Genomic DNA, 13957 nt, shown 5'->3' with positions numbered 1-13957 from the left:
TCTTATTTAATGCATAGTTCAAGATTACCAGTAGGCAAAAACTGCTTTTTTAAAATTTCATTGTAACCAAATCCTTTCCAAATGTTCTTCATCAGACCAGATGACTGGCATACAGTAAAGCTAGTAGACAGCAGTTAGTTACCCTGCATATTCAAAGCAAAAACTGCCACTGAAAATACCCCTTTGTGCTGAAAAATGAAACCCTTTTCCTCCAAATTATGAACGAATTATAGGATGCAGATAAACTGGGGAAAGCACTACAGATTTAATCGAAGGGCTTAAATGGGGGAAAATGTTCCCAGAGAACTTTGTGTTCCAAAGGCTTATTTTACTGTCTTGCATACATAGCTTCTAAGTCATCAGGAGGGAGGGAGTTCGTTTGCCTGCTCAGCACACTGTTTTTGTAAGCTAATGAGGGCAAAGCGTGAGCCATAGGCAATGATGCTGTGATATTAGCTGTGACAGGGAGCTTGATCATAATTATCTTAACGAGGATAGGGTTAATTACAGTGGAAACTTAAAGTTCTTTCTGTTGGAATCAGGCAGAGCTGAATGCGTTGTGATGTTTTGTCATTTTGATGTGACTTTGGAAATTGCATTGGAAATCTCTTGGCAACGATTGCTCTCCTCCAGGAGTGGGAGTGGGAGGCCTGCAATGAGGTAACCGAGGTGGTACCTGTAGGTGAGATAATGGGCAGCTTTCATGTCATTAGAGCAGGGACAGATCAACCTGCAATGCACTTGAGTGATGCTTATTAGCCTTCTAAACCAACTAGGGAGGACGGCTACCTGCCACTACCCCTTAAGCCCTTGGTGGTGTTCATGGTACTGAGCCTGTGCCTTGTTGCTTTTAATTCACAAAGACAGATAGAAGGTTCTTTGCTACAAACTAAGGGAGCTTACAGGCTTTCCTCGCTGCTCTTTGAGTTTTGCAGAGTTTTAATAAAAGGGATATTCCAAGAGCAGAAGCAGCCTATTCCTAATATCTAGTAAAAACATTGATGCTAATCCCTTCTGCTTGAATAGCGCTTCTCTGTTGAAGCTCCTAAAGTACTCTACAGACACAACTTTACAATCTGCTGGGTGCAGTGCTGTAGGCAGCTTAATCTCTGTTCAGTAACTGGGAAACTGAGGTCCGTGGAAACTTTATGCATTGCCAAGGATCTCTCAGGACAGTCCTGAAAACTGGATGCTTCTGCCCTAGCAATGATAACAAGCCATTATTCACTTCTTCCTCGCACTCCACACCCACATATTGGAGGTCAGAACTGAGGATGGCAAAGACTGTTGTCCGATCAGAAGGTCAGAGGTTCGAATCCCTGCAACGGGGTGAGCTCCCATTGTTCGGTCCCTGCTCCTGCCAACCTAGCAGTTCGAAAGCACATCAAAGTGCAAGTAGATAAATAGGTACTGCTTCAGCAGGAAGGTAAACGGCATTTCCGTGTGTTCCTCTGGTTCACCAGAAGTGGCTTAGTCATGCTGGCCACATTACCCGGAAGTGTCTGCGGACAAACGCCGGCTCCCACGGCCAGTAAAGCAAGATGAGCGCCGCAACCCAGGAGTTGTCTACGACTGGACTTAATGGTCAGGGTTCCCTTTACCTTTTACATATTACATGTGAGACGTGGGTGGTCTAAACCACTGAGCCTTGGGCTTGCCGATCAAAAGGTCGGCGGTTCGAATCCCTGTGACGGGGTGAGCTCCCGTTGCTCGGTCCCAGCTCCGGCCAACCTAGCAGTTCGAAAGCATGCCAAAATGTGCAAGTAGATTAATAGGTACCGCTCTGGCACAAAGGTAAACGGCGTTTCCGTGTGCTGCTCTGCTGTTGGTGTTACGCTGCACCAGAAGCGGCCTAGTCATGCTGGCCACATGACCCGGAAAAACTGTGGAGCGGACAAACGCTGGCTCCCTCGGCCTGTAAAGCGAGATGAGCGCCGCAACCCCAGTGTCATTCGCAACTGGACTTAACTGTCAGGGGTCCCTTTACCTTTACTTTACATATCACATGTAACATGGGGCAAGGGCTGTAGCTCAGCAGCAGAGCATGTCTCACATGCAGAAGGTCCCAGGTTCAATACAGTGGTACCTCGGGTTAAGTACTTAATTTGTTCCGGAGGTCCGTACTTAACCTGAAACTGTTCTTAACCCGAAGCACCACTTTAGCTAATGGGGCCTCCTGCTGCTGCTGTGCCGCCAGAGCACGATTAACCTGAAGCACTATTTCTGGGTTAGCAGAGTCTGTAACCTGAAGCGTATGTAACCCGAGGTACCACTGTACTTGGCTTTTCCAGACAGGATTGGGAATATCCCATGCCCGAAACTCTGGAGAACCACAACCAACGAGGGTAGACAATACTGAGCTATATGGACCACTGGTCTGGCTCTCTAAATATTTATGCTTGAACAGACAATTCGGGGCAGGGTGATTGGGATCAGAGAGGCATGAAGGTAGGTGAGAATGGAGCAGGGTTATTATTACACTCCTTATTTTCACTTGTAGCCTCTCCACCCCTGCCATGTGCTCTGAAAAATGGAGCTGATTAAATGGTGAAGGTGGGGAGTGCACAAAGGCTTCCTTGAAAACTACAGGAATGAATGAACACTAAAAAAAAAAAGCAAAAAAAGAGAGCTATGTTGGATATGGACTGGACACCGTGTACACAATGCCCCTGCTGATGACATGGAAAGGAAAATAAACAAACAAGACCTTGTGTAACTAGAGACAGATCCAAGTAACTGCTGGTATGCATATTGTTGAAGGGGAGGGTAGCCATTGCTTCTTCACTCTTCTAGCATGCCTTTCTGCAGCCTGAGATCACTTTGCACCAGGGAAGGTGTAACCAAGTTAAGTCTGCATAGTGCCTTCTCTGTTCCATCTTGAGACTGTTAGGAAACTGCAGGCTGTGGCTTTTTATCCTCTCCCACAACACCCTCTTGCAAACTCAAAAGTTTGCTTGCTACTCTCTGGCTTTGCGCTGGCCCTAATAAAAGGTATGGCGCTTCTGTGTAGTGTGATTCCTTAAAACAAAAGGAAAGAAAAATTCCCTGTGAGAGTGACTAATGATATTACACGGCAGAAATGATCAAGCCCTAGCCAGGTGTGGAGGAGGGCTTTGCACACAATCTTCTCTGTTCCTGCCTGAAGCTTAGGCGGGCATTGTGCCCTAGCCTCTGTTTTGGAAATAAAGGGGCTACCTCAATAGGCAACTCTCTATCTCTCTCGCTCCTTTGTCCCACTTCATGGCATGTCATTTTGTTTTATGCCTCCCCTCCAGCAGTTTTGGATGTGTGCTTTATTCTTCTTGCCAGTTGCCAACCATTTGCAGATTCTCATGATAAGGGTATTATATTTGCATAACACAACTCATGAACAATGTGCATTTCGAGGCTGACACAGACCAGAGCCCCAGCAATGCATACTCACAAAGGGCCTATTAGCGTCCCATAAGGCTCTGTGGTGTTGACAGGGTGGTGGCCTTTTTTGAACTCCCTTTGGCAAGCGGAAAGACTTTTTTTTTCTTTTTAAAGCAATAAACTGAAGATTGGACATAATCCACTACTAACTATTTATACGGAGAGAGCATTTAAATGGGCACTGCCAGTTAGGCTTTATTACGAACCTAAAGTTAACAATCATAACCACACAATCTGTTTATTGCTTCTTCTCCTGTGCGGCTTACAGAAGAGCGTGAGGTCAGGATCATTTAGAGCAGCAGTTTCTCCTGCCCCATGGACCATTTGGAAATTTCTGAGGGACTTAACATTTGGGGAGGGGCTTTTTGTTTTTAGGGGGGTGCCGTGACACTGGAGCACAAACAGATTCATTTCCCCCACAATCTGATACGGCAGCATTCGGTTACGTGCTTTCCATTGCTTTTTATTTCCTTTCAGAATGGATTGGCGGGGCGCCAGAAATTGCAGCTTAATGTATGTTCCAGCAAAACCAGTAGAAAGTACAGTGGTACCTCAGGTTACATACGCTTCAGGTTACATACGCTTCAGGTTACAGACTCTGCTAACCCAGAAATATTACCTCAGGTTAAGAACTTTGCTTCAGGATAAGAACAGAAATCGGGCGGTGGCGGCAGCAGGAGGCCCCATTAGCTAAAGTGGTGCTTTAGGTTAAGAACAGTTTCAGGTTAAGAACAGACCTCCAGAACGAATTAAGTTATTAACCCGAGGTACCACTGTATAGCACCCAACTCCCTTTTCGTCTGAGCACGCTACGCCCACTTGCAACCTTTTTCAGTTTTTCGAGCAGGCTGGTATGGGCTCTGTGAGGGCCACTCCAGCTCCTTTCTCACTCAGCAGATGAGCTCAGTATTAAAAAAATAAATAAAAGGCTGATAAATGTATTTGGAATGTGCCTACTGCATGGAGCAATCAGTGGAAACAGGTGCACTTGCATTGTTTGGGCCGCCTGAAACAATGGCCAGGCTGTGCTCAGGTGAGGAGCAAATGGAGATGGGGGTCTGTGGGCAAAAGGGAGCAGCCCATTAAATGCTACCACACATGTGACAAACACCCCCACACCCCAAATGCAGTAGTGAGCTTCCATACCAGCAGTTACTGTAGATATATAACAGGTTGTTCTTTATTATTAGATTAAAGGGAAATCTGGGTTAAATGGGGCAGAAGTATGGTGACGATGTAATGTGGGTGGTGCAAAAAATAAAATACAAACGTGTGCATGAATAGCTCCGATTCCACAATAAACTCCCATCTGAAAGCACCCTTTGTAATTCACATCAGTTTTGAGCCTCCAGAGTAGAGTAAGGTTACCAGATGTCCCCATTTCCTGGTGACAGTCCCCAAATTTACAAATCAGTCCCCATACAAAATCCATTGACGTTGAAAACTGTCCCCGGATTCATTGGGAAAAAAATCTGGTAACCTTAGAGTAGAGGACTGCTGAGAAGCATGGAGTTTCTCTGGTTATTTATAGTTAACACTGTGGTGTCCTTGAACCGTAGCATGAAGGTCACATGTTTTCTTTCCTACAAAGGACTTTTCATTCCATTCTTTTATTACGGGGCTATAAGTTTCAGATAAGACAATTTCATCTAACCTACCCCTGCCAGGTTTAAATTTTTGAATTGGGTGGATAAATATTTGTTATTTCCCCCCACAGCATGCCTGTTATATGCCTGCAATAGAGCATATCTCATGCAGACCTTGAAGAAGGGTGTTAAAGAGGGAGGGAATAATTCCCTTTAGTATAAATGTCATTGGACAGTGAATAAATAGTGTAGACTTGCATCTCCCTTATTCATCACATTTTATAAAATAGTGAGGAGATAAAGTGATGATCCTCACCACTGGTAGGCATACTAGCTCAGCTGTCAAGTCATGCAACCTCAGCATATCTCTAGGTGTCTGGTAGGTGAATGAGCTGTGAATGTGTGTGTCTTTGTGTATGCTCCATATACCATGCCCATCTTAGGTGATTAATGTGAAGATTCCCCCACCCATTTCTGTAAGAACTTGCAAAGCTACGAAATTAAGAGTTAAAACTGAAACAGTGGCCCAGCAAAGTGACAAAGCCAGACTTTTTTAATTCCTTCCTCCTAGCTTTCCTAATTGGCTGCCAAATTTCTACAAATGTCTATGTGTTTACAACCCGAAGAGCTGTGCTTCCATGCTGAAAAGATTTTGCTTGTTACTTTTAAATCTCAGTGTTTTGTGCGTGTCTGTGTGTTTTGTGGGCAGGCATTGCCGGGGGGGGGGGGGGGGGCTCATTGTAAAAAAATAATAATTATTGCTGTATCTGGGTGATACAGGGCACTCTAGCATTTTATCTTTTGTGCTTGAAAAAACAACCACCACAACGAAAAACTCTAGACAGAGAAAATTCTGTGGTTAATAAAATAAAAATCACGAAAGGAAAAGGAAAAACTTCCCATCATATTCCCCCCCCCTCCTGCAGTTTTATATATAGGGTAGCTGCTGAGAACAATTCTTGAAGTTGTATTTATTATTGTTAGTGGGGTATGATATTTCATGGCAGAAATGATGGATGACAACTTAAATTTGTGTCCAGGGAATGAAGGTGAACTGTGACAGAGTTATTTATCTTGGGAATGGAGGTTAGGGTCAGGCGAGGCTGGGTGCCTGAAGGCACAAGACATTGACAAATTCATCCTGCAGGCCTCATATCTGAAGCCTTTTGTTTTGGATCCTGGCTACTCACTAAGTGACCCCCATCCTTCATTCTGCCAGCCTGCGAAGAAGGATGTGTTGCTGTACCGACACTCCCCTTGCCACTAATTCTTGTCATTCAGTCTCCTGACAGGACTAAACCAAAACTCTTCCCGCTCCTTGAAAGGGAAGGTTAAAATATTTATTTCAGCTCATAATGGCCTCCCTGATTTACTGGAGTATCATTTTTCCTGTTGCCTTTGTCGTTGCAGGTCACTGGAAGGACTGGAGACATTTAGCGGCTTGGAAGAGCTGATCTTGGACAACAATCTCCTCCGGAATGACCTCCGGTTACCCAGGTTACCACACCTCCATACCCTGATGCTGAACAAGAACCAAATATCCTTCCCAAAGAGAGGGTGGGGAGGGAAGGGGAGAAAGGCCCTGCCAAATGTCGAATAATCCTTATGTGTCAGCCAAATTAAAGTATGTAAAATGTCGCTCGTTTGCAGACAAAGCATCCTCTCCCTTTCTCTTGTCACTCAGAACACTTCAAAGTAATTTATTACAGGTCATTCATAAACGAAATGCCTCGCTATATCTTCCTGTTGCTCCGTTTTTTAGTGCGAGCCCTAAGTTTATGGCTCTGAAGGAATCTTTGTCAATAGATTGAGAGGTGGGAATAGCAGCCAGTTTTGCGCTTCTTAACAGAACCCAGCCTGCTTGGGTTCTGTGGCAGGCTGACCTCTAGTGGAATAGTGTGTGCAGTGAAACAAGATTAAAACATTAGGTTGGCTTTTTTCACATGCACACAGAATGCTTCTTAAAGAAAATATACATCTTGTTTAATTTGGCAGCAGCAATCACTTGACGGGAGCCGATAGGGCCATGTTAGCCATTAGGCTAGAAAGGGTCAAGAATAGTTTCCCACCCTTTGCTGTTTTGTGAATAACACTGATCGCCAGAGTGTAGCAGTGTGGCTGTTACTTCCTGTGCTGGGCTCTTTTAAAACATTGAGACACCCTAAGAGTGGCAGCTGTTCCCTTATCGCACGAACAGCATTGTTGCTCGGTATTATTGGAAATGCTGGTAGTCTGCACTGCAGGACAGGCAGCAGCGAAGCCATGCAATGTTGCATGCTGAGACTGAGCTGAAAATATCAGTTCAGTTTTAGCTTAATTTCCATTGTTTTCAAAAGATCTTTCTCTGTGTTTTGTCCAACTCTGGGATGCAAAGAGGGTGGGGGGCAAAGATGCGTGTTAGCAGCTCTCTTCTCAGCCAAGTCTAATACTTTGCCCAAGTAATCAGCCACCACACCCAGGAAGCCTGGACATTTTATAGGCTTTAAAAGAATGGACTTGGAAGCCTTTGAGTGGCCTGTCGCTAGTAAGGATTGATTGGCAAATTTTTAAGCAGAGAATGACTATCCTTAGGCAAGTCAAATGTCTTAATGACAGTTAAGCTCCTGTAAATTAAAGTATTTTACACATACACTCTCATGTAGCCTTCACAAACCTGTTACTTGCCAGATGTTTTGGACTACAACTCCCATCAGCCTCTTTGTTGGCTGGGACTGATGGGAGTTGCTGGGCAAAGCATGTGGAGAGTGCCAAGTTGGTGAAGCTGCTCTGGTGGTGCTGATTTGTCAACATACTCATAATAGTAAGTAGAACACAAAGTAATTATTTAGAGCTGCAGAGTGTTCAAAACACTCAAATATATGTGGAAGACCCCGTAAGATACTGCTACAGTCATACCTCGGGTTAAATATGCTTGAAGTTGAGCGCGTTCGAGTTGCGCTCCTCGGCAACCCGGAAGTAACGGAGCGTGTTACTTCCGGGTTTCGCCGCATGCACAGACACTCAAAATGACATCACGCGCATGCGCAGAAGCGGCGAAAAGCAACGCGCGTGTGCGCAGACATGTCATTGCTAGTTACATTTACCTCTAGATGTGAACGGGGCTCCGGAACGGATCCCGTTCGCATCTAGAGGTACCACTGTATTCCAGTATTAAAGATGATATGAGGAATAGCAAATTAATGGCTATGGCAATATTTGAACTAGGGGGTCCCAATCTCACATTTTATGCCATTACAGTACACACATGGGGTCCAGGATAGAGAAAATGTGTACCCAAACATGGCCCCATATTTTGAGCTCCATCTTTCTATGCCATACACAAAATGGCACTTGAGGTTTCCACATTGCTTGCTATGTGGCTGGCAGCAAGTGTTTAGAGGAATGTTCCCCGCAATCCTCTGTGGTGGCACAAGTGATCCTGGGATGATGCATCATAATTCAGAGATAAGTAGACAAGAAACAGCAGCTAAGAGACTTGGCACGCCCTATTTCCAGTATGGTGAGTGCCCCATAAGAAATGAACTGTGGGTTAGGTGGTTAAAGGTGGTTAATTGTGGGCAAAGTACTTAGTTTTGGGCCTCAGTTCAAAGGGCTGGTTATGACCTATAAAGCTTTATGTGGCTCAGGACCTCAAGGACTGCCTCTACCTACATGCACTGACCTGGACCATGTGACCATTATCTGAGGCCCTATTTCATACAGGAGTTTTGGAGGGTAGCAACACAAGAATCGGCCTTGTGGAATGCTATCCCTCCCTGGGGGGGGGGAGCCTCTTGGGCTTGCCGATCAGAAGGTTGGCGGTTCGAATCTACATGAAGGGGTGAGCTCCCATTGTTCAGTCCCTGCTCCTGCCAACCTAGCAGTTTGAAAGCACGTCAAAGTGCAAGTAGATAAAGAGGTACCACTCCGGCGAGAAGGTAAACGGTGTTTCTATGCACTGCTCTGGTTTCACCAGAAGCGGCTTAGCCATGCTGGCCACATGACTCGGAAAAACCGTCTACAGACAAACACCGGCTCCTTCAGCCAGTAAAGCAAGATGAGCATCACAACCCCAGAGTCGTTCGCGACTGGACTTAACTGTTAGGGGTCCTTTACCTTTACCTTTTTTAATTTGAATGGTGGCATTGTGGCCTCTCTTATTTTGGCGGGACCTATGTTTTATCTGTATAGCTGTGCTTTTAAGTTTTTGTTGTTGTTTGGTTTTAATGTCTTCAACATCACCACCACTCTTGCGACTGGCTCCCTCTTTCTCCCCATAGTCTGTCTTCACACCCTCTAAGCACCAATTTGCTCTTGTATTAAAGGTAAAGGTACCCCTGCCCGTAAGGGCCAGTCGTGTCCGACTCTAGGGTTGTGCGCTCATCTCACTTAAGAGGCCGGGAGCCAGCACTGTCCACAGACACTTCCAGGTCACGTGGCCAGCGTGACAAAGCTGCTCTGGCGAGCCAGCACAGCACACGGAAACGCCATTTACCTTCCCGCCAGTAAGCGGTCCCTATTTATCTACTTGCACTTTGATGTGCTTTCGAACTGCTAGGTTGGCAGGCGCTGGGACCGAGCAACGGGAGCGCACCCCGCCGCAGGGATTCGAACCGCCGACCTTTCGATCGGCAAGCCCTAGGCACTGAGGCTTTTACCCACAGCGCCACCCGCGTCCCTCTTGTATTAGTGGGTATGAATTGAGAAGCAGCAGAGGGAAGAGGTGACTTAACCCTTGCCCCATGGACTGTTTGCCCACTAAAGATCATCCTCCCCCCTCTGCTTTTCTCCCTGTGGTTGAAAAGATATGGGCCAGCATCTTTTCCCCTCTTAGAGGACTGAACAACTATCCTGGGAAGGGCAATTGTTGACAGAACAATGGGCCATGGGGGGGAAGGATTAAGTCTAATGCTGTTCTGACTAAATCTGGAGCACTGTGGCTGAATTAAAATGGAAAAACTGAGCTGTTCCTATGCTTCATTCATCCTGCTCCATGTGTCGTTTTGCCCAGTATCTGAAAAATGAGGGTGGGGGTGGAATCCTACCACAAGCATTATGCTGTATATGATAAGTCTCCCATTTGCTTGTTGGCTGCTGCAAATAAGATGCAAATTGGAGTGCATGTAGCGAAGGGAAGGTCTTTAAGGGCAAAAGTTCTGTTTCTATCCTGTGGTGATACCCTTGCCCTTCAGTTATTGAGGTGAAGAAATGGGGTACATTCCATCTGCAAGAGATAACAAAGATAACAGGAAAACATAAATCAATGCTGGGGACAAGCAACATAAAAGAACCGAGCATTTAAGATAGCCACATAATAATTGTTGCACGCAACTCCAGGCATGGGAGAGTAAAAGAGTGAATTGTTCGTTTAAACCAGTAATTTGTTCCATTGTTTATTTATTGATACATGCAATTTATAGGCTGCCCTTTAGCTGAAGTTCTTTGGGCGGCTTACAGGCATTAAAACAAGCAAAATTGTAATAAAGTAGTAAAATAAAGCTAATGCAGGATCGCCATAAACTAACAAGAATCGGTTTAAAAGAGAAAACAGAGAAAATGAGAATTTGCGGCAGTAAATCAATTAGAACAAAGGGCAGAGAAACAAAGAGTAAGAAGCAGAGCTGCTTGAATGTGCCCTTCACCTTTTGCCAATTGGCATGAGGTATTAGCACACCTTGCCTCCTCATGATGCTGATCCCCATTTGTGAGCCTTCATTCTGGGATTTCTCAGGCTAGTTTTATGCCAGTTTTTTTTTTTTTTAACCTGACATGTTACTAGTGCTATTCATGTCATGTGCACCAGCAGTGTGGCAATGTTTGGGTGGGAATGGCTTTCAGCCTGCACAACCAATTTGGCATCCTTTCCCCGTACCTATCTTCCATGCCCCATCTTTGATTTCTATGGTGGATCTGTGGGAACCAAGATTTCCCTGTTTTCACTTGCCTTCCAAATCCTAGATGCAAAGCAGGAGTCTTAAGGAACAGAACAAGGAGTGCCAAAGAACCTGGGTTTATGTTTCTTCTTAAAGGGTCTGGGGGGGCTTTGAAGTCTTTAAGTTAGCGCACATAACACAGTGCCAGATTTAGGAAGGTTCTCAAGCCTTTGGAAACTGTGCACTAGACACTCTTGTCAAATATGTACATTTTGACACAAAAGCCCAAACTTTGGAAAAGTCCAGCTCTGGTTGCAGAAATACTTGTGGTACTTTTCTTTCTTTCTTTCTTTCTTTCTTTCTTTCTTTCTTTCTTTCTTTCTTGAGCAACCTAGAACTGGACTACAAATCCTTTATAGCCTGTTTTGGGAGTTGTGTGTATGTTTGTAGTGGATGCATTAAATCAACTTCAATGTAAGATATCTAAGATTTCATGTGGTCACTCTACCACTTTAATGGCAGGTTTTACTGTTTCCTTCCACTCTGAAGTTGTGTGTGTTATAAACTGTGGAGCAGGAATACCAACGCGTTCCTGGTAACATTTGATCAAGCATTTATGCCTATGTACCAATTAATGCCGCAGTGCCACCAAAAGCACTTTTATTCTTTCTGGTGCATTTGGGCTGCTGTCATTTAACTCCATTTTAAATCTCATTTTTCCTAGGGACTGTAATACATTTAGTGATGAATGTACTGTGAAAGTAACTGCTGCTTGTTGCCATGTTGGAAAAGTTTCATGGCTTTAGCAATCACTAACCATTTCCCCATCCGACATCCATCATTTTGTCAAAGTTTTTAATGTGTTGCAGAGAGTCATCTAGAAAAGAAGAAAAGAGGAGGAAAAAATAATGAAGGAGGGCGGGACCCAAGACCTTTCATTTTATGCCAAAAAATGACTTGGATGTAGTCCCCTTTCCGCTAGCAACAATTAATGTTACATTTCCCCGCATATAATATGGGGTGGGTGGGTGTGTAAATGGAGTTATTTAACAGTCTTCCTTTTGTTATTGAATCCTTAACCCATAATCTTGAGTACATAACAGAACTGGAAAGCCTGCTGGATCATCTGGTTGAAGTAGTGCCTTCCTTGGAGTACCTGAGTTTGCTTGGAAATACAGCATGTCCAAATGAACTGGTCTGCAAAGACAAGGATGAGGGAGACTATCAGAGGTACAGGTTAGTATCTTGGATTATACATGCATTACTTTCAAATGCAAAATATTTAGTATTGTATTCAGCTAAGCTCTGCTCCGAGTAGTAGACCCACTGAAATTAATGGATCAAGGTTGTCACAGTCATTTACAGTAAGCCTACAACTTGTGCACATTCAGCTTTACAGTACATGCGTGGCAAAATAAAAAATAAAAAGAGGGTGGAGTTTCAGGGAAAATGACAGTGGTAGTCCCACCCACCATTGAACCCAATGGGTTTTGTTTATACACAATTTTGGCTTTAGGTGCAATCCATGGAATGTTACCCCCATGTAAGTTATGGGCCTGCTGTCCTTTGTTTGGTCTACTCTGAGTAAAGGTTAGTTGATTACAACCTTCAACCAACTTTAAATGGCTGCTGAAGTAAAAACTAAGAGCTGTGTATAGGATCTAATGTAATCTAAGGGCAATGTGTGAAAAAGTTACGGAATCATCCTCTCCCTGCCTCTATTCAATGGGTAGGCAAACTAAGGCCTGGAGGCCGGATCCGGCCCAATCGCCTTCCAAATCCGGCCCGTGGACGGTCCAGGAATCAGTGTGTTTTTACATGAGTAGAATGCGTCCTTTTATTTAAAATGCTCCTCTGGGTTACTTGTGGGGCATAGGAACTGAAAAAGTTTGCTGACCCCTGATCTATTCACTACAGAGGCCCTTTTATGAGGCAAGGTGAGATGGCCAGTTGAAGTTTGTGGGAGCGATTTTGGGTCACCAGGCCTCCTGAAGCCCAGAGCATGGGAGCCATGGAGTAAAACCTGGTGGGATATGGACAGAGCCTTGTGCCTAGTGGGAGCAGAAGATGCCACCTGGTGTGTCACGATAGAGGGACTACAGGGATAGAGTATGAAGGACCTAGGTGGGGGGACTGAATGGCAAAACCTCTGAAGCCAAGCATAAACAACCCTGCATACCCCTTATTTCTCACAGCTCACCCTCATAATTTAGTCCTTCCCATGGAGGCATTGCTAAGGAAGCTTCAGCCTCTGAAATCTCAGGTCACCACACTGAGACCCAGGAAAACATGAGCTATTAATGATGGCCGAATGAGTCCTAGGCAGATCTGAGCCAGACCTGTACAATCCACTGGAAAGTTCTCTGGCACAGATGTTATTGAAAAAGATTCAGTGATATGAATATTTGGCCTCATATAGGACCTATGCACATATACCCAGCAAATTGCAGCAGCTGTGTATATAGACCTGATGTGGAATTGTGTGTTCCTATAATTGGTGAGTTCTTGTACTTCCTATTGTGTTACAAGCCCACCAGCAAGCCCATACATTTCTATATAGGTCATCACATGGGGGCCACCCAAGTATCAGCAATCAGCTGTTTGGTTTTGATCTGGTAACATCTACAGCAACTTAACCAGATCATGAAATTATGTGTTCCCCACTCCACATAATTGGCTGTCGTTGTCAAGGAAATACACAACGCTATAACTGCAGGACCCCAGAAAGTGACCCCAGACGTCGGGGGCTCTCAGAACTTCATTTCAAAGACAGACATGCATTCAGTGTTAACATGTATTTCTTGCAACAGGTGATGTAAGATGCGAAGGTAGTGCTTTAATGATGCAGTCACTAAGTCATGAGCCTTGTATTTTAGATAGGATGGCAAAATTCAAGCAAACTGCATGCCATTTTCTACATAAGCATTCCACATAACTATGTTGCTCTCAAGTTAAACCTACCTACCTATTTCCAGCCTATCAGACAAGCATTATGAAATGATGTGTGAGCAAACATTGACTATACAGTTCATAAACTTAGAACTGTATGTTCATGCTTTCAGCATAAAAATGTGTTAGAAACCTGAAAGGAGGCTTATCCAGAAG

General features: G+C 44.5%; 1 protein-coding gene across 1 annotated transcript in view; it reads left to right on the top strand.

Annotated features, from left to right (window-relative positions):
• The window catches only part of LRMDA (leucine rich melanocyte differentiation associated), a 720335-nt gene that overhangs the window by 393359 nt on the left and 313019 nt on the right, over window positions 1–13957 (top strand). The window contains exons 3-4 of the mRNA XM_077930639.1: window positions 6411–6542; window positions 11954–12088. Coding sequence (XP_077786765.1) covers window positions 6411–6542; window positions 11954–12088 — 267 coding nt within the window. The remainder of the gene's footprint in view (window positions 1–6410; window positions 6543–11953; window positions 12089–13957) is intronic.

Source organism: Podarcis muralis, chromosome 6, assembly GCF_964188315.1.
Source record: "Podarcis muralis chromosome 6, rPodMur119.hap1.1, whole genome shotgun sequence".
Taxonomy (NCBI): Eukaryota; Metazoa; Chordata; class Lepidosauria; order Squamata; family Lacertidae; genus Podarcis; species Podarcis muralis.
This window is presented reverse-complemented; position numbering and strand designations above follow the sequence as displayed.